Source organism: Dunckerocampus dactyliophorus, chromosome 3, assembly GCF_027744805.1.
Source record: "Dunckerocampus dactyliophorus isolate RoL2022-P2 chromosome 3, RoL_Ddac_1.1, whole genome shotgun sequence".
Taxonomy (NCBI): domain Eukaryota; kingdom Metazoa; phylum Chordata; class Actinopteri; order Syngnathiformes; family Syngnathidae; genus Dunckerocampus; species Dunckerocampus dactyliophorus.
Window position 1 is genome coordinate 16617893 of NC_072821.1, and position 24287 is coordinate 16642179.

The 24287-nt window shown below is 39.7% G+C and overlaps 2 protein-coding genes across 3 annotated transcripts; one reads left to right on the forward strand and one right to left on the reverse strand.

The window, feature by feature from the left end:
* The first annotated feature begins 2433 nt into the window (after nucleotides 1–2433).
* On the forward strand, nucleotides 2434–18390 carry scg3 (secretogranin III). 2 transcript variants are annotated; one of them, XM_054770953.1, is made up of 12 exons: nucleotides 2434–2822; nucleotides 3423–3475; nucleotides 3580–3622; nucleotides 3818–4030; nucleotides 6425–6567; nucleotides 6834–6980; nucleotides 7056–7284; nucleotides 7574–7690; nucleotides 9747–9821; nucleotides 11121–11228; nucleotides 11928–12017; nucleotides 17701–18390. In XM_054770953.1, exons 1-12 carry the CDS (start codon nucleotides 2720–2722, stop codon nucleotides 17817–17819), a joined length of 1440 nt encoding a protein of 479 aa, XP_054626928.1. In that variant the 5' UTR covers nucleotides 2434–2719; the 3' UTR covers nucleotides 17820–18390. The 2 variants fall into 2 exon arrangements, with proteins under 2 accessions (XP_054626928.1, XP_054626929.1); XM_054770954.1 differs by having other exon boundaries at nucleotides 7059–7284.
* On the reverse strand, nucleotides 15947–24239 carry lysmd2 (LysM, putative peptidoglycan-binding, domain containing 2). The gene is made up of 3 exons (XM_054770955.1): nucleotides 23793–24239; nucleotides 21946–22295; nucleotides 15947–18932 (listed from the first exon to the last, which is right to left on the reverse strand). Exons 1-3 carry the CDS (start codon nucleotides 24039–24041, stop codon nucleotides 18881–18883), a joined length of 651 nt encoding a protein of 216 aa, XP_054626930.1. The 5' UTR covers nucleotides 24042–24239; the 3' UTR covers nucleotides 15947–18880.
* Nucleotides 24240–24287: the final 48 nt, after the last annotated feature.

The following is a 24287-nucleotide window of genomic DNA, read 5'->3' on the forward strand; positions in this document are numbered from 1 at the left end:
ACACCAAATTACATACACAGACATCCAGAGTGCAGTGTCAATTCACATTTCACGAACGTATGAGACCCTAATTCAGGAACTTGAACGTTTGAACTGATGCTGGTTTGACATTTCTATATGGAATAAGCAAATCTATATGTATTATGACTTGATGACAATTAGCACGACTACCACCACTACTACTACTACTACTACTACTACTAAGTACACATTCAATATTTGTCTGCTGCAAAAGCTTTGAATTAATCACATTTTTTTCGATACGAATTTGCTAGTTTAACAAAATACAAAAAAATAGCTTGACTGCTCTTATATATTTGCATAACTGGGAAAATGGGGACCATAACTTATGATTTTAAATACTTATTATTATTATTATTATTATTATTTTTTTATTTAAAAAAAAAAACAAGCTCACGTAAAGACATTAAAAAACATCTCGAGGCACACGTTTGGCTCCTTCATCGTTGTAAGCTTTGCGCCCTTATTTCATCTCATGTGATGGCCAGTGATGAAACTCTAATTGAAATTTTAAAAAAAGACTACTACTTCAGGTTTGTGCCTTTTCTTGTAAGTTTTTTTTTTTTTCAAAACGCAACACATTTGTTTTTTGCTCTCATTTCTAACGAGCTGAACTCAACGATCTAAAACGTTTTCCTTGTACACCAACGGCCTAGAGCTCTCTCAAATATTGTTCACAAATCCGTCTGCATCAGCGTTAGCGAGCATTCATGCATTCGTAATTCATCCACTTCACAGGCGTGGCATATCAAGACTCTCAATTATAACTGGTCACTAACACATATAACACAGATCTGCGAACAGTATTCGAAAGAAAAGGGCTTTTTGTGCACATAGAAGACGTTTTAGAATCAGATCTTAGTGTTTAGAAAAATGCGTGTCGTGTTTATACTTTTGTTGAGTGTATAGAAATAGGTAGTATCTACAGATGTGAAATTAATCATGTTGGTGAATTCATTTCATATCTGGTATATCAAGAATTCAAGACAGTCAATACTTGTGTCAAAGGATTTACATGAGCTTCATGCGATTATATCTCTACATGTACTTGCAGTTACTGAACACTAGATGGCAGTATTTACGCAGGCAGGACTACAACGATCGTTTTCGAATCACCATCTCCCTTCTGCTGCTCTTTTTGGATGGCTCTTTCTTCATCATTTCAAGATTTTGTTTTTAGTTCATCCTTAAAAGTGTCCCCGGGGGCCTCTTGGACCTGACATCTCGTCAAAAGGGCTGCGGGGTCTTCTTTTATAATTATATATAGGCTATACTGTAGCTACACATTTATCACTTTCAGTTGTTATTACTATACAGTTAATAACATATCGGATTGTTGTGTTTACTGTACATTAATTGGAAACCGGGAAATAAAATGTATTTCTAATATTATTGTAATAATAATCATGTGGATATCAGCTAAGCGTGTGTTCACTTGTGACTGAGCCTACCAGCAGCATTCTATGTACATCTAATTAGCAGCACGCAGAGTTTAGGTAACAAATAGGTCATAAAAGTAGACTCGTAAATCTCTCCTTTGTGCATGAGTCTAATCGCTTGCTGCCCATTTAATTGCACTTGCTGTTGACAAGCCAGTGGGCAGATAGGAAAGATCTACAAGCATGGTGATGGCGAAGCTTGTGTGTGACGCACATTTACTGGACAGGTCATGCTCCACGCTGCAAAAAGTACAACGCAGTCCCATTTATTTAAACTATAAATGGCGAGTAAATATGATTCACTTGAATGCAACGGAAGAAACCGATACTGGCAATTTGGACATTTTCATATTTACTTTTCAGTCTGCTGTCACTCATGGGACACTCCTTTAGGCACACTTGCGCTGTCGAATGCAGGGGCCTCACACTTGTCATTTTTGGTCAAGTTAAAACAGATTAAAATCCGTTTGATCTACTAGTACACTTCATTTGGTCAAGTGTGAACACAGTCCAGGACCAAACAGGACTGGACAAAAAAGGGGCCGAGACCACCTGAGAGATGGATCTCGGTCCGCCTGCCAAACGAACCTATAGTCCTGAGTGCGGCATACGTGAAAACCGACCGTACCAAAGGACCAAAACACCCGAATGATGTCACCAAACGTGCATCGACACCTAACAAAAAGTTGAGTGAATATCATCCAAAACCAAGGTTTAAATGTAAACCAAGTACAGTACTTAAACATACCTAGAATTTCATAATATCATGCAGTGCAGACAACAACCACAGTAAAGATCATACTGTCATTTACTACTGTGAAAGTGATTATCAAAAATGCATTCGATTTTATTTTAGTTTTTTATACTCACAAACATACTGCAACCTTGTGTAGTATGGACACTTTTTACAGTGTTCTCCGCTTCCCCCTCCGCCCCCTCAGTAAGGGGCAGGTCTTGCTGTGCTGAGCTGTGTTACATCCTGTGGCAGTGATGCTGTAGCTCACACGGGGTTCTTCGCTCAGCCTTTCAGAACCAAGCAGTTCTGACTGACCCGCTTTCAGCACCGTACCCCGCAGACAGCTCCACGTCCGCAGACAAGCCGAGATTTGGCATTTTTTTCCCCACAGAGGGCTTCACTCAGAGCGGCTAGCATCTCGCAGCCTTCGAGGTCGTTGAAAGGACCAGCAGCAGGATTGAGCACTTTGGTCAAGTAGATCTCATCATCTTGGACTCAGCCTTATTTGAATTAGTAGTTGAGGATGGCGTCAAAACACATTGGCCTTTGCATATTTTTCCAGCTTCTTGTATTTACTGTAGTGAGTCAAATATCTGCCTTTCCAACACCAACACCGACCAGCCAGGGTGAGTTGGCCTTTTAAACTACTGTATATTTCTATTACCTTCCATAGACAGTCATTGATATGTGACATTACAAATTAAAAGTCAACTGTAGACTGTTATGAACTAAGAAGGTTTGCATTAAAAACGAACAACAACTTAAGGAATACCACAAAAATCAATGCTGATGATAGAACTGTTCTTAATAATGAAAACAAATTAGACCTTTAGGGGATGCTTTCAACCTACAGTTCAGTTATAATTGCTGACTAATTGCAGTGCAGATTAGAGTTTATGTTCCACTGTTTCCAGCAGTTTGATGTCACTTTAGCTGTAAATCTGCTCATTAACAGAATACGGCAAAGTTGAGCTGCTACAGCTCAGCAGTGTGGCTGTTGAGGCCGGCTGTGGTCTATTTTAGACTCAGTTTAATCTTTTGTTTGATAATCCGATTAAGGTCTGCCTGTGGAGGGTGGTGGGGAGTGGGAGAGCAGCAGCATACACATGTCTGGAAGATAACAAGGAAGTGTAAAGATGTTGGGGGGAAAAAAGCATGTGATTGAATAAGAAGTTATGCTAATATGTTTTTTTTTTATATGACTCTTGCGTGCTGTCTTCTGTCAGATAAATCTGTGTACAACCGACAGCTGACGGAAGAAAGACCGCTCCAAGAGCAGGTAAGGCTCTCTCCCATCCAATATCCGGCTTGCCCTGGCAAACATTAATAATCTGAGCTAATATGCAGAGGAAATTATTTATAGAATGTTTGTCATTTCCTCAGATTGCTGAGGCAGACAGCGTGAAGACTGCAGTACAGTTGGCTGGTAAGAGGAAACTCTATACAGTATTGCCAATCAATGAATGACACTTTCTGCATCCTGAGTGAGTTTAGGTTTCAGCATTTCCAGTAGACAATGCGTCTTCATAGGATATGCACTGAGAACCTCAAACATGTTAGGTTTGGATCCCCATGCATTCCATTTTTCAGTTTTAATGATTGGGTTTGTTCCTCCAATCAGAGAGTCAGCAGCCCGTTTCCGCTGAGGGGCAGGACCGCGATGACTCGACTGTCCTGAAGTCACTGCCCCAAAGCCAGAAATTCAAGGAGACCACCGAGGTGCCGGTCAAGGAGGAGCAGAAGAAGGATCAGTATGTTCCAGATGAGTCCGATTCCACCAAGAGTAGACGTCTGGCAGAGGAATATGACTCTACCAAGAACGGCATGGAACATGGCAAGTATCAGTGTACGGTAGGGTCCTGTGTGGGCGCTAGCTGAGTACAGGTGAGGCTGCTGTACAAGGGGTGTGTGGGCGACATTAGACCTCGTTTAACAAAAGATAGTCCCTTCCAATACCTCACAAAAGTGAGTGAACCCCTCATGTTTATGAGAGTATTCTTCTCAAGCCACAATACTATAGGACTGAAACTTGGGACTTCCACGATTCACGTTTCATTACATTGTGTTTGGTCAAAGTACATGTTTTGGATGCAGCAAATTGATTTTTGTGTACAATGAGGTGTCATACTTGGGAAATCACATCAACTGAAAAGTGGGTTTCACCGTTTTGTATTTTCATCACGTTTGTGACAAACTTTTGCATGTCGCAAAAGGGCTGAAATTAACATCAGTTTGTGTTTTATACGCAAACGACACAAACAAGGTATTTGACACTGTTTTCCTTGTTTAGCTATAGACGGCTATAGCTTCAAATCACTTTAGTCTGTGCGTCAAGCCCCTTGAAGTGACGGCACCCTCTCTGGTACCCCTTTCAGAAGAATCACGCTTATACTTTAGAGTCATTGTACAGCTTGATTCTAGTATATATTAGCACTATAAATTGTCTCTGCTGAAAATTACTCAACAGCCTAATGTCAGAAGAGGGGTGCACTCACTTTTGTGAGAGTCCGTATGCCACGTGCCTCTGCAGGCGGACACGAGCAAGAACACGTGGCTGTCATAGAGATTATCTTCTGAAAGCTACAGTAGTGCCAGCCCTTTCAAGCACCAAGGAAAGATCTCTATTACCATGCAGCAAGATTCCCCAAAAGTCACCGCTGTCCTTTAACGTGTATCAATGTTTTTCATCATATCAGCACATTCCTGTTATCGCTTGATTCAGCGTAAAATTCCTGAAGTGAGGTGACTCAGACACAAAGTGCTGCGTATGTGGCTCAGCATCTGTGATCTTCTCGTCAGGTTGTGTTACTTCGCAGTACAGCAAAACACTCTTGTTATTCCTCAGAGTGAGACAACAATAGCTTGAAGATGATTCAATAAGTCAGCGCAGGCTTGTACTGTGTGGGAGACTGTTATAAAAGTCAAACTGTAAGAATAGCATCTCTAGAACAAGGAGGAGGTAGGGGGGAAAAAAATCTGAACTATTGACGCAAAAGTGTTGGGACACCTTGCACAGTGTATTATGGCATTAGCCCACTCTGTGGTGCTAGCTTCCACTCTTATGGGGGAAGCTTTTGCTGTGTGTTCATCCAGAAGAACATGTGAGGTCAGGAGTCAGTGATGTTGGACCTGGCTCACAATCTCTAGTCTAGTTCATCCCCAAGCGGGTTTTGGAAAAGTATTTTAAAGATTAAATTAAAGACATAATTAAGATGAAAGTCATCCATCCATCCATTTTCTATGCCGCTTATCCGCATTTGAGTCGCGGGGGTATGCTGGAGCCTATCCCAGCTGACTTTGGGTGAGCAGCTGGGTACCCCCCCGGAGAAAACCCACGCACACACGTGGAGAACATGCAAACTCCACACAGAGATTCCCAAGCGGAGATTCTAAAGATGAAACTCGTGTTTTAATAATTATATTATAAAAGAGTGGAACCCCCTTTAAAGTCATTAATTCGTTCCAGCAGGTCAGACTCAAAGCAAAACATACTCAAACCAAATACATTTTTCCCATAAGAAGTAATGTAAATCCAATTAATCTGTTCCAGATACCCAAAAATATTACACAAAACACTTTGTTTGCAGTTTTATAATTATAGTTGTACAGTGGCTCGATAGTTGTCTGATGACTTTGTTTCATTGATCATCTTTATCTTAAAATTAGCATTATTAATCCTCCTCTGTTGTTTACTAACTTGCCCAGTCTTTGAGCCACTGTGTGGAGTTTGCATGTTCTCCCCGTGTGCGCGTGGGTTTTCTCCGGGTACTCCGGCTTCCTCCCACATTCCCAAAAACATGCAGGTGAGGTTAATTGGCGACTTTAAATTGTCCATAGGTATGAATGTGAGTGTGAATGGTTGTTTGTCTATATGTGCCCTGCGATTGGCTGGCGACCAGTCCAGGGTGTACCCCGCCTGTCGCCCGAAGTCAGCTGGGATAGGCTCCAGCATGCCCCCGCGACCCTAATGAGGATGAAGCGGTATAGAAAATGGATGGATGGATGGATGGATGGTTTCTATGCATAAATCTCGAGCCCCTCAGCATAAAATGATCTCTCATCTGTATTCATATCGTTGTTTCAGTGCGGTAATTAGAATGTGTGCCCCCACACTTTGACCTTCAAAGGTGGTACGTTTAAAGCTATCAAGTACGGATGATGGGAAGCAGCGTGTTTTCTTTCAAATTGCAACACAATTAGCTCACACCGATGAACTTTCTCGTCTCAGATGACCCCGAGACTTTCCGTCAGGTGGATGGCACTCCGCTAACAGCCGAGGACATCGTCCAGAAGATCGCGAACAAAATCTACGAGGAGGACGACAGAGGCGTCTTTGACCGGATCGTTTCGAAGCTGCTCAAACTAGGCCTGGTAGGTTGGCCATTGTAGAGACAGCATGGCGGTTAACACTTTCCGTACGTGGAAAATCCAACTGAGATGTGTGAATTGGATTTTGTTCCCAATCTCACTTGTGTATTGCTGTTTTGACACTCAATAAGTCCTCAGGCTGCTCTAAAAATCTCTCGCTCTCAATCGTCCTCTCACTCGCAAGATCAATATTATATTGTACAATGCTGCTGTTCTAGCACCTTGCGGCACAATTTGTGATCAAGTCTTGTTGTTTGTCTTCCTGTTAGATAACAGAAAGTCAGGCTGACACTCTGGAGTACCGAGTGGCTGAGGCTCTGCAGGATCTCATCACCAAAAATGCCAAAAACAATGAGATTGAAGAGGGCGATGAAGAGGACGTCAAGGGGGAGAAGGACAACCAGGAAGCCAACCTGGTAATTGCAGCAGTTCAGAATTGATGGCTGTTATTGATTTTATTTTAGTAAGTATAAAAATGCTACTTGCATCAGCAGGATAAGTGGGAGCAGCCCAGTCGGCGCTACGATGGCGATGAGGACGAAGAAGATGATGAGGTCCTGGATGAGGTGGACAGGGATGCAGAAGATGAGGATGAGACAACAGGCAACACGTGGGACAAAAAGGATGCTGAGGATGACAATGAAGTGGGCCCAGAGGACGGCCTTCAGGATCTGCAGTACTTCCCCAATTTCTACCGCCTACTCAGGAGCCTCAATTCAGGTAAGGGTCAGCAAACGTGACAAATGTGCCTATAAGCGAAGCTAAGGCCCGGGACATGTTGTCATGGTAATGATGCACTCAAGGATGAGTCACTGCTTGTTTTGTCCGCTTTTAAAACCTGACCTCAAAGGAAGTGTACACACACACACACACACACACACACACATCACTAATTATTCATAATCCCATCATCAAGACCCCCTACAGCCAAACACCACAAGATAACATCAACACCATGGCAACCAGTTACTGCAAACACAACACAAAGCCTCCCGCTTCATTGTTTCAGATCAAGATGCTCAGGAAAGAGAGACACTTATCACCATCATGAAGACGTTGATTGATTTTGTGAAGATGATGGTGAAGTACGGCACTATCACACCGGAGGAGGGTGTCTCCTATCTGGGTAAGACAATGTTTAGAACATTTGTTACCCTCAAAACTCAGTATTAGCTTTAAATAGCAAGTTCAACTGGAATGACAGGCCTATACTGTATAATGCAGTCATGCCTCTGTTCTTTAACAATTACAGCAAATTCATTGGTTTTCAACCTGCAAGTCAGCTTGTCTTTAAATGCATGTTTACGGCTGGCAATTCTTTTTACGGACTTCAGTGACTTCAAAGTAAATGACTCAGTGCATTTGTTACGGAAGCCCCAGGGCAGCAGTAATTGCTCTTTACTTCCATTTAACACAGGGGCGTCAAACTCGTTTTCACCGTGGGCCACATGGCAGTTATGGTTATCCTCAGAGGGCCACTTTTTATAATTCTATTTTAGAATTTTGTTAATTAATTTTTACATTAATTTTTCATTAATAAAAAAAAAGTTATTTTAAATTGGATTTGACAACAACAAATATAATGTTTTCTAGCAATATTGACAACAAACACATTTAGTAAGAAATATTGTCTTTTTGATTTGAAAAAAACATTTTTTAAGTTGTTTTTGTTAGTAATATTAATTTTGTTTTTACTTTAATATATTATTTTATTATTTATTGTAAATGTAACGGTAAATGTTCATTAAATTATTGTAAAAATGTTTTAAATATTAAATTTTTTGATATTATTGTAAAAATACGTTTTATATATACACATTTTTACTTATTTAAATACATTTATATTAAATAAAAAAATATAACATTACAGCATACATATAAAAATACAATAATATAAATATAATTTTACAATAGTATACAAGTAAAATAATGAAAAATAAAGCTTAAAAAAGTAAAGACAAAATGAATATGAATAACAAAATTACAATATATATATACAATTTTTAAAAAAATATTAAAATAAGTGTCCTTTTGACATGCATTATTTCAAGGCTTTCGCGGGCCACATAAAATGATATGGCGGGCCAAATCTGACCCCCGGATCTTGAGTTTGACACCTGTGATTTAACATGATTTATCAATAGAGTGAATGTGATTGCCAGTACATTTACTATGTAAACTCATATTGTAGCCTACTTTGCGAATGCGCATCACAAATAATGCATGAACCTACAGGAGATGGAAACATTTTATTTAATGTTGTCATTGTTGGGTGTACAAATTGGGTGTATTTCCCGACTTCCCATTTATGTGGAATTTGTCCTGGCACTGCCTGCCTGGTAAGATTTAGACGGAACAGTCCTTCGCATGACCCTGAGTAGCAGCTGCCCTTTAATGATGCTCTGCTGGCGTCATTCAGCAGAACAAAACAGCCGTATACCATTACGCACAATGTGAGTTTCCATGGTAACCTGTCGGGTCGGTGGTATAGGTTGTTTTAGGTTTTGACAATTGAACAGAATTTCACTATCACCTAGCAACATGTTTAACGTAAGCTCCCTCACCCCGCCTTCCCCCCTGACTGAGATGCTCCATTAAGTCACAATCGTCAATAAGAAATAATCAATATACAGATCAAATATGCACAGTCCACAGAAGAGGAAGTGTGCGTATATGGAGGGTGGGTGTAGCTGTTGGAGGCGGAGGAAAGTGATTTTCGAAAAGATAGCCTTTTGCTGCACTACACGTGGGAGGAAGCGGCGTGAATACAGACAGAACTTGCAAACAGAAGGAGAGATGTTAGATAGTAAGGCACCGTAGTAGGAATATGTAGTGTTTGTAAATGAGGTATCACTACGCAAAAAGAGGACCTCTGTTAAACTACATGAGATTTAAGAGAGACAGTATGAAGTTTTGTAATACTTTTATCATTCCCATTTGATGGTTTGTGGTCAAGAGTATGATTTCCTTACAGAACCTCAACAGGGAATTTGCTGAAGAACTGATCTGAAATTGTACCATTTTACAACTCGGCAGGAAAATGGCCTATGCTCTTTAAAGAGAGATTTCACTAATGAATCCAGTCCTTGGAAATGTCTGACTCACACAGGAAAAGTGAAGTGATGATGCAACGGTGATTCAGGTCCAAATAAATGTTAATGTTCTTTCTCACTCACCTGCAGAGAATCTGGACGCCATGATTGCCATGCAGACTAAGAACAAGCTCGGAAAGTCTCTCGGACCTCAGGATTTTGCAGGTAAACTGCTCTTCTTTTTACAAACATGTCTGAAATGTTTGGTGATTTGTTTTTTAGTTTGTGAACATTCAATTACCATTGTTCCACGGGGAATAACTTCTTGATTGGAAAAGACAAAAGCAGAGTCGAAGCTACAGTGGGACATCGGTTAGCATAAGTTTCCGCTTTTGTCGCAAATGTATGCAAAGGTTTTGATTCGGTTTACATACACTGACTCGGTATAAACGGTCATGGCCAAAAACATTGGCATCTTTGGCATACCATTGCTTTTGGCCTTGACTCTATGGTTTGCGTATCAAATTGTTGTAGTTCACTCTTTGGTGCCTGTAATGTGCAGCATTGTGCCGAATACAGTAAGTAGTTAAAACAGTCACCGTCACTTGTGTCCATAGAGCTCCTGTAGCCTGCGCAAAACACACGCGAAGAATAAAAGATGACGTCGATGTAAACTCATTAAAGCCATGCAGCCGCGTCCATTGTCTTACACTACTCCGATAGCTATGGTTAATAGCACTGTTTGGTTATTCAGCCATATTGGATCAAACGCCTAAGACCAAATGTTGCGATACGTAGTTCGTACTTTCCTACGGCATCCCTTAAGGCACGTTCAACCTCAAACAAGAATGTTCCCAAACAAAGGACCCTCTACATTGGTGATTCACGGTCCATGTATTTTTTTTATGAAGTGCGGCTGCTAAATAAGCTGCTACAGGACCTAAGAAAGTTTCGAATGATCTCAATTTGACAAAGAAGAACTTTTAAATTCAAGAAAGAAGTTATTGCAAAGTACAAAAATGGCATCCTCACCAAGATGCAAGAACATTTTGCATGATCGGTACCATAGTAGGTGGAAATGAAAAATATCTACTGTATTTTTGGTTGGTTTAATTTTTTATTTCGAACATGCATATGTCCGAAAAGGAGTAGGAAGAAGCAGATCTTATTTAATCCTCCCCCTTCTTCGTAGCACATCAGTTGCTAATACATACATGTGTGTACATACAAACACGCGCATACATACATGTATATACACTTACATCTGCACCTACACAAGTATGCACATATACACATATACAGTATACAGGTACACAATTCTAAAAAAAAAAAAAAAAAAAAATTAGAGCCAGAAGGCTAGATATATCACACAGATACTATGAAACAGTAATATATACTGTACTTTTATTGATTAGATCCAGTATATTGCACCAAGAGTGGAGAGTTACCATTGTTATTTTAACTTACATGTTCTGTTCATATGCTGGTCATAGTGACATGTTTAACAGTTGCTTTTGCGGGCAGTGGGGAAGAATTTGGACGAGGACGACAACACAAAGGCAAAGGCTGCCAAGATGCAGAAGGAGTATGAGAACCTGAAGGACTCCACCAAGGAGGAGCAGCCGTCTACCAGTCAGTCTACTAAGCAGTCTTGATGAGCAGAACCCACATGAGCTGTGTCTGTAGAGATTGGAAGTGACACCATGTCGACCTTCAAATCACGAGCCTTGTCACGCATGCCTTTTTTGTGTTCTTGCAAAATAATTCCATTTGTTTTTTGTCATGTTTTGAATAAATACATCATCCAATTCAAATGTAAGAAAATGATATCACTTGATTTAAACAAACAAAACACCCACTTAAAGTGAGCAGTCATCTACTAAATGAGCCTGAAGGCCACCTCAGATCTTTTGTTTCCACTCAGCATAGCCAGCAGGAGATAAATAAATAAATAAATAAGACAGTGCGGCTGGGCCAATCCCAGCACAGAGTCCTTGTTTGGCCCAGAACTAGGCCAGTCCAATAAGGGACAGTCAAAAGCCTGTCACAGCTGCCACTAGTTCCTGTCCCTGTACATTGTACTGTATCCACGGCATAGTAAACACAGCAGGATTATCCTCAGGAAAATGATTTTGTTTTTCACAATTCTATTCATAACAACAACACACGGTATATGAACACGGTTAAATCGTGTTTAATCCATCAGGGTATTGTACTTTTGATGAGCAAAAGCAGTCGTATTGAGTCATAGCTTCTTCAATCACCAATGTCAAAAAAGGTCATTTAAAAAAAAACTCTTCTCATGACTACCTTTTTTTCTCTCTACTTCAGATCAGCCTGGCAAGTCGGAGACCTATCTGGAAGCCATCAGGAAGAACATTGAATGGCTGAAGAAACACAACAAGGAAGAAGGCAAAGATGGTGAGTGTGCAACATTGAATAAAGTAACTTATGTTACAGCTACGGTACTGAAATATCCAAATGTGTTTTAAAAAACTCATATTTGCTTCATCACCCCTTGAACTGAGGGTTACAAGCAGGTGTACACACAGAAGAACAAAACATTTTAGCCCTTTTGTTGTCCTCTGCAGTTGAAATGAGTGCGGGGTGCTGGACTAGACGGTTGCTGCACAGCTAATGAATATGGATCCCCCTTGATGAGCTTGTCCTAATTATCGTTGATCTGACAAAGGTCTATTCAGTAAACCCATCCTACTGGTTCCCTCACATTAATGAGATGTGTACTGTATGCATCAATCAGAGGTTTGGCTGGACCCCGTATTTTCCTCTGAATCTTAATTCTTTATCTCACCAAGATCATTTTGGACAAATCTAAGTTTACATGCGTGTGGGAAAAGTTTGGACAAGGTCCCCTTTCTGCTCCAGCATGACTAAACTCATGCTTGGATGAGTACGGAGTGAAAGAACTTGAGAGCCCTAACCTGGCTCTGCGATCTGACCTCACAAATGTTATTTGTGATGAAAAAAATGTATTATAAAGTCTGTTCTGGCCACAAAGAGGGACTTTTATTTTCTTCTTACACTTCCCGTCAGCAGAGCCGGAAAAACAAATATTTTTTAATTTGTTTTTGTTAGTAATATTAATTTTGTTTTTACTTTTATATATTATTTTATTATTTATTGTAAATGTAACGGTAAATGTTTATTAAATTATTGTAAAAATGTTTTAAATATTCAATTTTTACTTATTTAAATACATTTATAGTAAATAAAAAAATACATAAAATTACAGCATACAGCATACATATAAAAATACAATAATATAAATATAATTTTACAATAGTATACAAGTAAAATAATGATAAATAAAGCTTAAAAAAGTAAAGACAAAATTAATATTAATAACAAAATGACAATATATATATACAAATATTTTTTTAAATATTAAAATAAGTGTTCTTTTGACATGCATTATTTCAAGGATTTCGCGGGCCACATAAAATGATATGGCGGGCCAAATCCGACAACGGGCCTTGAGTTTGACACCTGTGCTCTAACCAAACGCACGCTAAACGAATCAAATTTTCCCATCAGAAATCACGTAAATACAATTAGTTCGTGCCAGGAAGCCAAGAATGTTTTTATAGTTTTAAAATGATAGTTTTACATGCCTAAACAATTCTAAACACATACACAGTCTATGATGAATGAAACGATGTAACATGTAAGCTTAAATGTAACAATTAAGGTTGCTTTTACCGTCATTGAAAATGTAATTGCTGCCAAAGACACGATGTGGCAGCAAGAACAACACGGATGTCATCTTCCTGTTTTGGCATGAGTTATTTGTTGAATTCAGTCGTGTTTCTCACCTCGAGTCTCTGCTTTTCTTTGGATCACGGCTGCAAAATAACCTAAAATGGAGCCAAAGAAAGCTGCCAGTGCCAGCATTTGGTAAGGAAGGTGAGAAGCACTAGAAGTCAAGAAATAACTCAAAACACGAAGGTAGTGTCCACTTTGTGTCTTTGTCAACAAACTTGTCTTTAATGAGGGTGAACGTAACCTGAAATATTCATTTATTCCTTTCCTTCCTCATTTATATATATTTACAATTGTTTTAAGCATGTAAAACTATCATTGTAAAACTATAAAAATGTTACCATCTTTGAGACTTGTGGCGTACCTGTGTTAGTTAGCAAAGAACTACAGAGTCAACTGCTGATGACATCATAGATGGGCGACGGGGCTGATTTCTGCTTCCTGTTTCCATGTAGTAGAAAGCTAATAGGATGCTAACAAGGACATTGTGTGATAAAAATACATAAACAACACAGTTGGACTCACGGGGTGTATTAATAACACCACAAGATGCCCGCCATATTGTACACTAACTGGAAAATGTACGCAAACCGAGGCAAAATTGAACAAAGTTAACTGAAAAACATGCTAACCGGGGCGTATGCTAACTGAGGTTCTACTGTATTGCCTAATGGGCCAGCCGGCTCTGGCTAACGTGAGTGAAACCTGATACTTTTGTCCATTTTGTATAAATACACATCAGAGAGTGTAAAGAAAGGAAAAACTGTATTCATGTGTCCACTTTAGCAAAGCATTATAAAAGCTGTGACAAGGCCTTTTTTTTATATAAGATTTATGACTTCTTGTGTTTGTATCGTTTCGAGGGAAGCGGCAAGTGGCTGCGGAGCCTGGAAACTGATTGACGCACAAAAGTCTCCCTGCTGTTGTAAAAATCAATGTCCACTGGTGTTTAATTTGGCAGCAGGAAATGAAATGTTAATGAGCTCTGGCTGTGCAAGCCATCCAGTACAGAATGTGATAGACAAGAGAAAATTACATTTACACTGGGCGCTCACAGGCTTTATTGAGCCTGTATGGACAAGCAGCTGGTTCAGATGACGTGTTAGAGGGCTGCTTTTTAATGAAAACATTTAAGTAAAGCCTGACTTTATGGGGTTAGAGTTTTTTCATGTGGGATGTGTTTCATCTTCATGGTTGTATGTGGGACACTTCATTAGTATTCTGCTGTGTGATGGTTGTCTGGGACAACAGCGGCCTCACTGCCTGCCTGTCTGTGATGGCCAGGAACGACACACACTTCATCATATGAGAGGACACAGAGAGTACACACAGTCACAGTGAATGAGTACACCTCGTTTTCTCAAAGTGGCCAAAATGATGTACCATTAGCTACCGTCCACCAAGGCCTGTGGAATAGTGAGAGATACTTCAGGTACACCAAAATGATACACAAGAAAGTATCCACATAAGTATGTTAGAAATATAACTGAATCATACCATTTAAAAGTGCGTTGAATCTTACGGTGGAGGACGCAGTGCAGTTCTACACTAACGCAAATTCCAACAAAACTGAGCATTATGATCTTTGTAAAGGCTGACTTTTATTGATTTGGTTAGACTGTGCCGGTGCACCTAATGGAGTGTCTATTGTGTCTATTTAACTTGGCCTCTTGTCAGAAAAGAACAGCAGGTGGAGGACAAAATCCTTTTTGCCCCAAGCCAGTGTCATAGAAACAGAGCAAGCGTTTATTATGTTTACTCCAGCGGACGTGCCCATTAGGACAATCTCAGCAGGCAGTGTGTGTGTGTGTGTGTGTGTGTGTGTGTGAGTGTGTGTTTATGCCTGCACCTTACAGATTAGGCAGCAGAGCAGATGGACATACAGGCCACATCCTAGTTTTGGTTCTTCTTTTCCTGGTCTCAGTCAAAATTGGAAAAAGGGAGATCACCTCTAATCCCTAACACACGTCATGTTTGTCATCAGCAAACGTGTCCCAGTAAGTGTATCGTGAAGGGGGCCGTATACGCGACTGCGTCATTGCAAGGACTTTCCTGATTGTTGTTTGACATCCTCTACGTCAGGGGCGTCAAACTCGTTTTCACCCTGGGCCACATGGCAGTTATGGTTATCCTCAGAGGGCCACTTTTTATCATTCTATTTTCGAATTTTGTTAATTCATTATTACATTAATTTTTCATGAATAAAAAAAAAATAAATTGTCATTTTAAATTGGATTTTACAACAAAAAAATATAAGGTTTTCTGTCAATATTGACAACAAACACATTTAGCAAAAAATATTGTTTTTTTGATTTAAAAAAAAATATTTTTTTAAGTTGTTTTTGTTAGTATTAATAATTTAGTTTTTACTTTAATATATTATTTTATTATTTATTGTAAAAGTAACGGTAAATGTTTATTAAATTATTGTAAAAAAATTTTAAATATTAAAGGTTTTGATATTATTGTACAAATATTTTTTATATATAACATTTTTTATTTATTTAAATACATTTATATTAAATAAAAAAAAATTAATTACAGCATACATATAAAAATACAATAGTATAAATATAATTTTACAATAGTATACAAGTAAAATAATGAAAAATAAAGCTTAAAAAAGTAAAGACAAGATTAAAATCAATAACAAAATTACAATATGTATACAAATATTTTTTTAAATATTAAAATAAGTGTCCTTTTGACGTGCATTATTTCAAGGCTTTCGCGGGCCACATAAAATGACATGGCGGGCCAAATCCGACCCCCGGGCCTTGAGTTTGACACCTGTGCTCTACGTTATTTAACGAGTGGTGTTTGAAACTTGTTTGTTCTGATGACTGATAACACGCAGCTCATTTTTAAACGTAGCCTGGTGTGACTTTATGGGGCCGCATTAAAGGGCGTCGAGTCAATAAGGAGAACGTAAACATACAAAGATGAAGATATTGTACGACTAGAAATTGATGTGTGGTTTTGTTTTAAAGCATAACAACTTGCTTCAGGTTTACTTGCTTTGGTTTTCTTCTACCACACGACCTCAATCCGCTTTAATAGAGCCGCAGCACAGATTATGTTGTCTTGTTTGGGTGTCTTGATGTCTGATCTCTTCCACAAACCACCGTGACTTTATCATCTTCTCCCTGAATGACAGTATGGTACATCATTGGCCACCTGTGCGATATCATGAGATACAAGACCAGTTGAATACAACATACAGTAGAGGTACCCTTATAAATGTGTCGTGTCAGCAAGTGCCTGCTACTAAGACATGTATTCAGGTAAATGTAATCGCTGTGAGCTGGTACCAACCAAAGTATTGTAAAATGTAAGACATTATGGACAGCAGGGGTCACCAAGCAGTTGATCGCAATCGACCAGTAGACCTTTGGGACTTGCCCGGTCAATGGCTGTTGTAAATTCCCTAATTATAAGTTTATATTTATGCAGGCACCGTTCAGGGAGGACTTCAAGGTTTTTTTTTTTTACACCAGGCACCTTTTTTTACATTTTAACAACACTTGATCTGAATGGAATCTTTTCCAGAATTCTAAAGGAAACTTCTTGCATAATCTAGAGCAGAGGTTTTCACAGCAAAGGCGAAAACGTCAGGGGCAGCTGGGCAGCTTGAGAAAAAATAAAGAAAACATTTGTCAGACCTGCTGATCTAACTTTAATTGTGTTTCAAGAGAGAGTGAACAGTCTGGGGTAAGCAGAAAACTCAACACAATATGCTTCAGGATTTAACTGGAGGGAGTTGGTGAGATCCCAACTGCGTTACAGTAATCTCTTGTTTATCGCGGTAAATTGGTTCCAGACCCGAGCATTACTGACACCTAGTGACCAGTGTAGTATACTACTTCAAGGTCTTTGAATATGTCTTTTGAATACCTTAAAAAGGTATTGTTGTTTAATTTAGCCTTTTTTATGCTTGAAAATGCTTAATTTAGGCAAAAAAATATGTAAGATTAGTTCAAATATGCATATATTATGACTAATGATAGGCCGTATTCAACCGCGAAACGGCATGAAGCTGCGAAAGTCGAAACGCAAAGTGGCTAGGGGCGACTGCATATTCTCTGGGGGCATTTTGGACGTGGAGCTTTTTGTCAGAATGTTTTAAAAATCTGTTTAATACAGTCAGGGTATGAATCTTTTTTAGCTAGAATAGCATAGGATATCTCTTCCGATGACTTGTTGTGGTTTATTTTGGTAAGTTGCTGTGATGCACAATTGCAATGCATCACACTGAGAGGTGTTACTAATATTTCACCCTTCTCATGTAGCCAAATAAGTTCACACAAGCTCTTTGTTGTGGCAGACTATGACCTGTCCAAACTGAAGGACTTCATGGACCAGCAGGTGGACTCTTACATTGAGAAAGGCATCATCGCCAGGGACGAGGGCGACACCATCAAGAGAATCTACAGCAGCCTGTGACGTCATCCTCCATCCTCTAGGACTGAATCTCATACTAAAAGACAACCTTGATTTCTCTCTCTCACTTGTTCACCATGGCATGGTCACGTGTATTCACAACACGTGTTTACACTCCCATACAGGCTACAATCATATCGAGGGGATAGGATTTAATAAAACTATTAACAAGGCAGTAAAATGATTTCAGTTTGCACGGCAAGATTTGCAAATAATCCCTGTCATTTCCATGATATTTTTAAATGACATATATATATATATACAGTATATATCAAATTGTACCATCATTTGTAACCAGACTTAGCTCAATTTCCTGTTTATGGTGAATGTGTAAGATCTTATCGTATTCCTGCTTTTCATTTTACCAAAAATATATGTGTATTGATACATTGTAGTGAATTCTACTCGACTGTAATAACTCGGAGGGCCGCAAGGGGGCAGTCTGTCAATCATTCCTCACCACGTCTGTAAATTGAGCATTTTCCATTTCGGTAGAAACAAGATGAGGTATTTTTAAATGTAAATATGTGATTGTTTTCCTAAAGTGTGAAAGCAATTAAAACATTGCCTTTTATTTGCAAGTGTGCTTAATATAGAGTAGTAATGATAATAAGTACCACCCACATGAGGACACCGGGTTTAAATATTTATTCTACCTAAATAAAATGAATTAAGAAGCACGATAAAAACCAGCTCCTAAAGACACACATAAATAATGCTTTCACACTCCAAAAAAACGAGACATCCCTTCTGTTCTCAAAGAAAAATAAATGCTTTTACGAGGAAAACGGAACCAGTTAAAAGGGAGTAGTCCATCCACTTGGTGTGTTGTGGTGGTTAAATACTGACGAGTGTGTAAGCAGCAGGGGGTGGTCTATACAGCTGCGTATAAATAGATGTCTAGTATTTCATAAGCTCCATGATGCTGTCGGTTTCCCACTGCAGCTGTACAAAAACAATCATACACGTTTGCATACTGATAATAAATAAAAGGCAGACATAACGCATTTGCTCCACAAGCAAGAAGGTAAACAAGCAAGGTGTCAGCTTAACAGATCGCTTCTTTAGATTTCCTGGTATGACGTGGTGGGTGCCGTGTAGTTCCCCTCACCGCTCCTGCAGATGAGGAAGACAAACAACATTTAATGGAAATATTCCACTGTGGAAACATATCAGCCACTGGACTGGTCACCAGATTCTTGCTATGTGTGTGTGTGTGTGTGTGTGAATTATGAATGAGGCTAATCAAACAGCTGCCTTGGTCTCAGGGCTCATGTAACAAGGAAATGGCGTCCAAGCAGCATCCGCCCATGTCTTGACCTCTGCTGGGATGTTACACCAACCTCTATTTTCTTGTCTAAGTTATGTTATGGAGGATGAGGAGCCACACACAAAAGAAATATTCCCAAATGGCCTGCAAGAATTACACATTACAGTGGTGAAGTAACCTTTTGACAAACTTAAGATTGTTAATAATGTAAAAAGTGTTACTTGGAAACATTGCCTGTACAGTTACAGGTTTCACAAGGACGACACTGATAAATAATTCACTTTTCATTATTTCCTATGGGACAAATTGTTGTCTTAAAGGCTTAGTGGTTTGCTTCATTCAAAGAGAAGAAAGCTAGACAGGCACACGGCCCATGTTTGCCTGGGTGCTTAAACAGTGCAGTTCTTGCAAGCCAATGTGATGTGGCTCAACTCAGAAGCAGGCTGCACGCCTCAGCTGGTCTGTAAATGTTTACAGATGAATGGGAAACTTGGTCTTCCATGTTTACACAAGGCTTTTCTAAATAAATGTGAGATACGGCGTCACCGGAATGGTACAAAAATGATGATATACAATCGGTTGACGGGCTTGACTTCACTAAACAGATTTTTTGTTCAGGTTTGGATGAAGTAATGCCTGATGAGCATGTGTAACTGTAAGTCAACATGCAGATGAAGGGCTTCTCGCTTTCATGATGGAACACTGAAGTCAACTGACAGCTAAGAATTTGTTTAGTAAAGGAGTTATAGCGGCCCAAGGCTGTTTGTTTTATTCTCCCACGGAACATTCTAATAAAATGCTTTAAGAAGATAAAAAATAAATAAAAAAATATAAAAATGGAAAAAAACAGCAGTAATTTTACAAGAATAAAGTCAAAACATTAAGAAAAAAACGAGAATAACATAATATGAGTACAAAATAACGATATTTCAGCAGCATAAAGTTGAAATATTAAAGAAAAAAAGATGGGTTTTTTAAGTTGTAATATGAGAAACAAACACAACAAATAAAACTGTAATTTTTGGAAAATTAGGATCGTGAAAAAAGTTATAATGTCACAAGAATTAAGTCAAAATACCATGGGACTAAAGTCGGCATTACCAGAAGAAAATTTACTAGAAGAAAGTTGACATAGTTGGAAAAATCTAACAAAAAAAGCAACACCAGCAGAAATGGGGGGAAAATGCTGTAATTTTACAAGAATCAAGTCAAAATATAAAGAGAAAAAAGTTGTATTCTAACGAGAAAAAAGTCACAATTTTACAAGAATAAATGTATAATATTATGAGGAAAAAATATTTCATTTTAGTAGCATAGACTTGAAATATTACACACAAAAAAGGTTTATTTTAATTGTAGTATGAGAATCAAACAAAACAAAATAAAGTTGTACTTTTTGGAAAATTAGGTTTGTAGAAAAGGGTTTAATATTATAGGAATAAAGTCAAAATATTATGGGATTAAGTCAGAATGTTATGAAAAGAACATTTACAAAGATTATTAATTCGATTATTATTAAGAAAGAACATTTTCAAAAGAAAAAAAATTGCAAAAATGTGAAAAAACAAGCAAACCCAACCAAAAGAGCAAGTTCATACTAATATTATGTCCTTTCACCAATATCATAAAGCTCAGATGCAGTTTTTTCTTGAAATATATAACTTGTTAGCATATCTACATGTGTTGGTTTACAAATTATCAAAGTGGCCGTTCCATCCTTTCATTTTTCCGTATGTGGCCCTCAGTGGAAAAAGTTTGGACACCCCTACAGTAAACCATGTCCAATCATAGGGTTCATTAACAAATTATCCAATTTTTAAAACAGATTAGGGCAGCATGTTTTATATTAATGATGTACACTTGGGTCCAGAAGTATTTAGACAATGAATTACTTTGTCCAAGTACTGTACTTATGAGGCCCTGAAAATGGAGGTGGATTCCCAAATGATAATCCCCATATTCATGTGAAATTGCTCTTAACTGCAAACTGCAAGTATCGATTGTTTTATGTCAGATCCATTGTGCTGGCCTTTAAAGGCAAGATGGTAAAAGCTCTGCCTTTGTCTAAAATACTTGTGGGCACTATTTGACTCCATGCAGGCGTACGTGCTCTCAACTTAAGCAGCCCCAGAGACGTGTTCAGGCCTGACTCAGCCAGTCAGTCGGATACTTGACATTTGCATAGGGTGGTGCCTGCCTAGCGAAGCTTGATTCCTGTCCTCAGCCCCTCTACTGCAGCGTGCTCTCGCAAGAATTCAGCAGACACTTCATTAGGTACCCCTGTACATTGAAATAAGGAAGGAATGTGCAGCTGTACCTAATGGAGTGTCCGGTGGATTTCTTAACATATATGATCTTCATTGTGCCTAAGTGCAGCATCATGAGAGTATTGTTGCACCTGCACATTCTTCATATGCTTACATAACAAACATATTTATAAATTCATATCAAAGAATGCAAAGAGTCATTGGTTTGAGACCACTGAAGCAAATGAACAGTGCCTCCCACGACTGCACTTAAGTAGGAATCTACAACCCACACTTTCTGTACAGCCAGCCACCTTTTCTGCAAGCACTTTGTTTAAAATGACGTTATTTTTGTGATTGGAGAGCTTCTTTCGAAAACATGCCGGTGTTGTCGGCAGAGCCACTCCTCTACATATACTACTGTATTTTCTGTGCATACAATCACTAGCCACAACATAACATACACTTTCACAGCTGAAGGGATGGATGAAGTTTTGATCGACAGTTTTTGTTCCATTAAATGTCATCGACTGTGCAGGTATTTTTAACGTGGCCTATGACTCAGTAACTCTGCAGCATGCAACGAAACAAGCTGTGGTTTATTTGACCTCACCTTACTTCCTCTTCTTTCAGCCTGCGTGCTGCCTGCTTTGACTGTTTGATTTGCATGTCCAGTCTGTGTAAGAAGTCTTTGGCTGAGAGCTCCTCTGCTTGAGGCCGGGGGGCTTTGGAGTCTTCAGGCGGCGGCGAAGGCGACGGCGAAGGTCCCTCGACATCCTGCTGCAACACAACACAAGGTGCCTCCGTCTCCTGGCACGCCGCCTCGCCGTCCCCGTCAGGAGACTCTAGAGACAGTCCGTTAAAAATGGAGCGCTTCTGCGTCGCCACGGGGATGTTGAGGCTGCTCTTGAGAAAGATGCAGTCGTTGCTGAACAGTTTGTTGGCTCTCTTGATTTGCTCCATCTGGGAAAATTTCATAGCAAATGCAATTCACGTCTCATCCGCTTGACATTTTACATTTCCATCATTTTAATGACACCATGAATGTCTGGACTGACATCAAATAATAATAGAAACATCTTTGAAGAGTACCTACCTATCGTCATACCAAGTTCATGGATCAAAAACTCTAATGTATTGACTCGAATATAAGAGGGTTTTCCCCCCCCAAAGGAAACATGTCTGAAAAAGATGGGTCATATTATATTCCGGGTCTAGAGGTTTATACATGGAAACTAACAGGCCGTTGCCCCATGCCACGCGTTCTACCACGCACACAGAGGGAGAGAGCGGAGAGACTATAATGTCAACACTCGTCTGTACAGTCTTCACAACTAACTGCTTCACGGACACGCGCATTGGCACGCAGTGCACGGCAACGATGCTCTTTAAAACTACAGGTGGTCCTCGGGTTATGCACAAGTTCCGTTTCTCAACTGTGGTGCAAGTGCAGTTTTGGTGTAAGTCGGATATTATACCTAAATTGACTCCTAAATCACTGTACACAGAAGACATGAAAGTCATCAAATGTAGTAATAAAACACTGAATTACCAGAATTAAATGAAACTAATAAAATTGTGTACTGATTATCTGTGTGGCTGCATGCAGAGAAGACAGCCGTGTTTGCTGATGTTGTTGTAGCATGGTTCGGCTGACAGTAGCCCGTTTTGTTTTCGCAATAAAGAGGTTGTTGATCGACAGCCTCCTCATCATCCTGACGTCCAGCTGGTCGTTACAACACAAACATTATCCTTAATGATAGCAGCTAAAGTCAAGCCAATATTGAGCACAAACTATTTTCTTCCGCGGTGCACTGCACTGTAACAACTTCTCGAACAAGTCTCGTGTTTGCGGACCAATCTCCGCCTGGGAATCTCTGTGTGGAGTTTGCATGTTCTCCCCGTGTGTGCGTGGGTTCTCCCGTTTCCTCCCACATTAAAAAAAAACTTGCATGTTTGGTGAACTGGCGACTCTACAGTAAATTGTCCACAGGTACGAATGTGAGTTTGAATGATAGTTGCGATCGTGCAATTGTCCGGCAACCGGTCCAGGTGTACCCTGCCTCTCACCCGAAGTCAGCTGGGGTAGGCTCCAGCATACCCCCGCAACCCTAGTGAGGATAAGCAGCATAGAAAACAAATGGATGGATCGCCATCTGACAGGATACATTTTTTAAAAAGCTTGATTTTCTCTTCAACTTCCAAAAACAAGTCTTGTACTTGGGTCAATATAGGAGTAAGTAAGTAATCGGGTATTTTTATTGGTGGAGTACACTTGCCACACGTGTCACATCAGTGTCCCAAGTGTAGACTTGTCTAAGAGCCCAAGTTTGTCTATGCCTGCAAGATGCAACAATAACATCCTGTGGGCTACCTTAGATGGCAGCACAAATAGATTGCACAACGCATTGCAGTGCGTAAAATCCGTATGAGATGATATTTTTCAAAAAGTCAACTTACCGTTACACCATATTTAAGGGCAATCCCCTGCAGGGTATCGCTGTCTGTAACCCGATGCTCTATGTATTTCTCCCCCAGAGATGCCGTGACGCTAGCTGTGCTTCCATAAGAACGTATTTTAGTCCGAGCCAAGCTCTGGGACAGTTCACTCTCTGACTCGGAACCGGACCTCGATCGAGGGAAGATAGGCTGCCCGATTCGCCCTCCTCCTCCATCCCGCATCGGTAACACCGGAGAGAACTCCGCCATCTTCTTTTAATGTAAAACAGCGCCTAGTGACCTCGGTGAATATTAACGTCCAAATGAAGGAGCTCCGGATAAATAAAACACCGTTTTAGAGTGTGAAACGGCTCCCATCCCCGGTTGCATTCACCCTGTTAGCCGAAGACAAGAGCCATGTTTCGGGGAGCACCACCTCACAGCCCGCTTTCGTCATTGGCCCGCTACGTTGACGTGATGACGCAGGGAGCGTTAGCGCATCCAATCAAGAAGAAG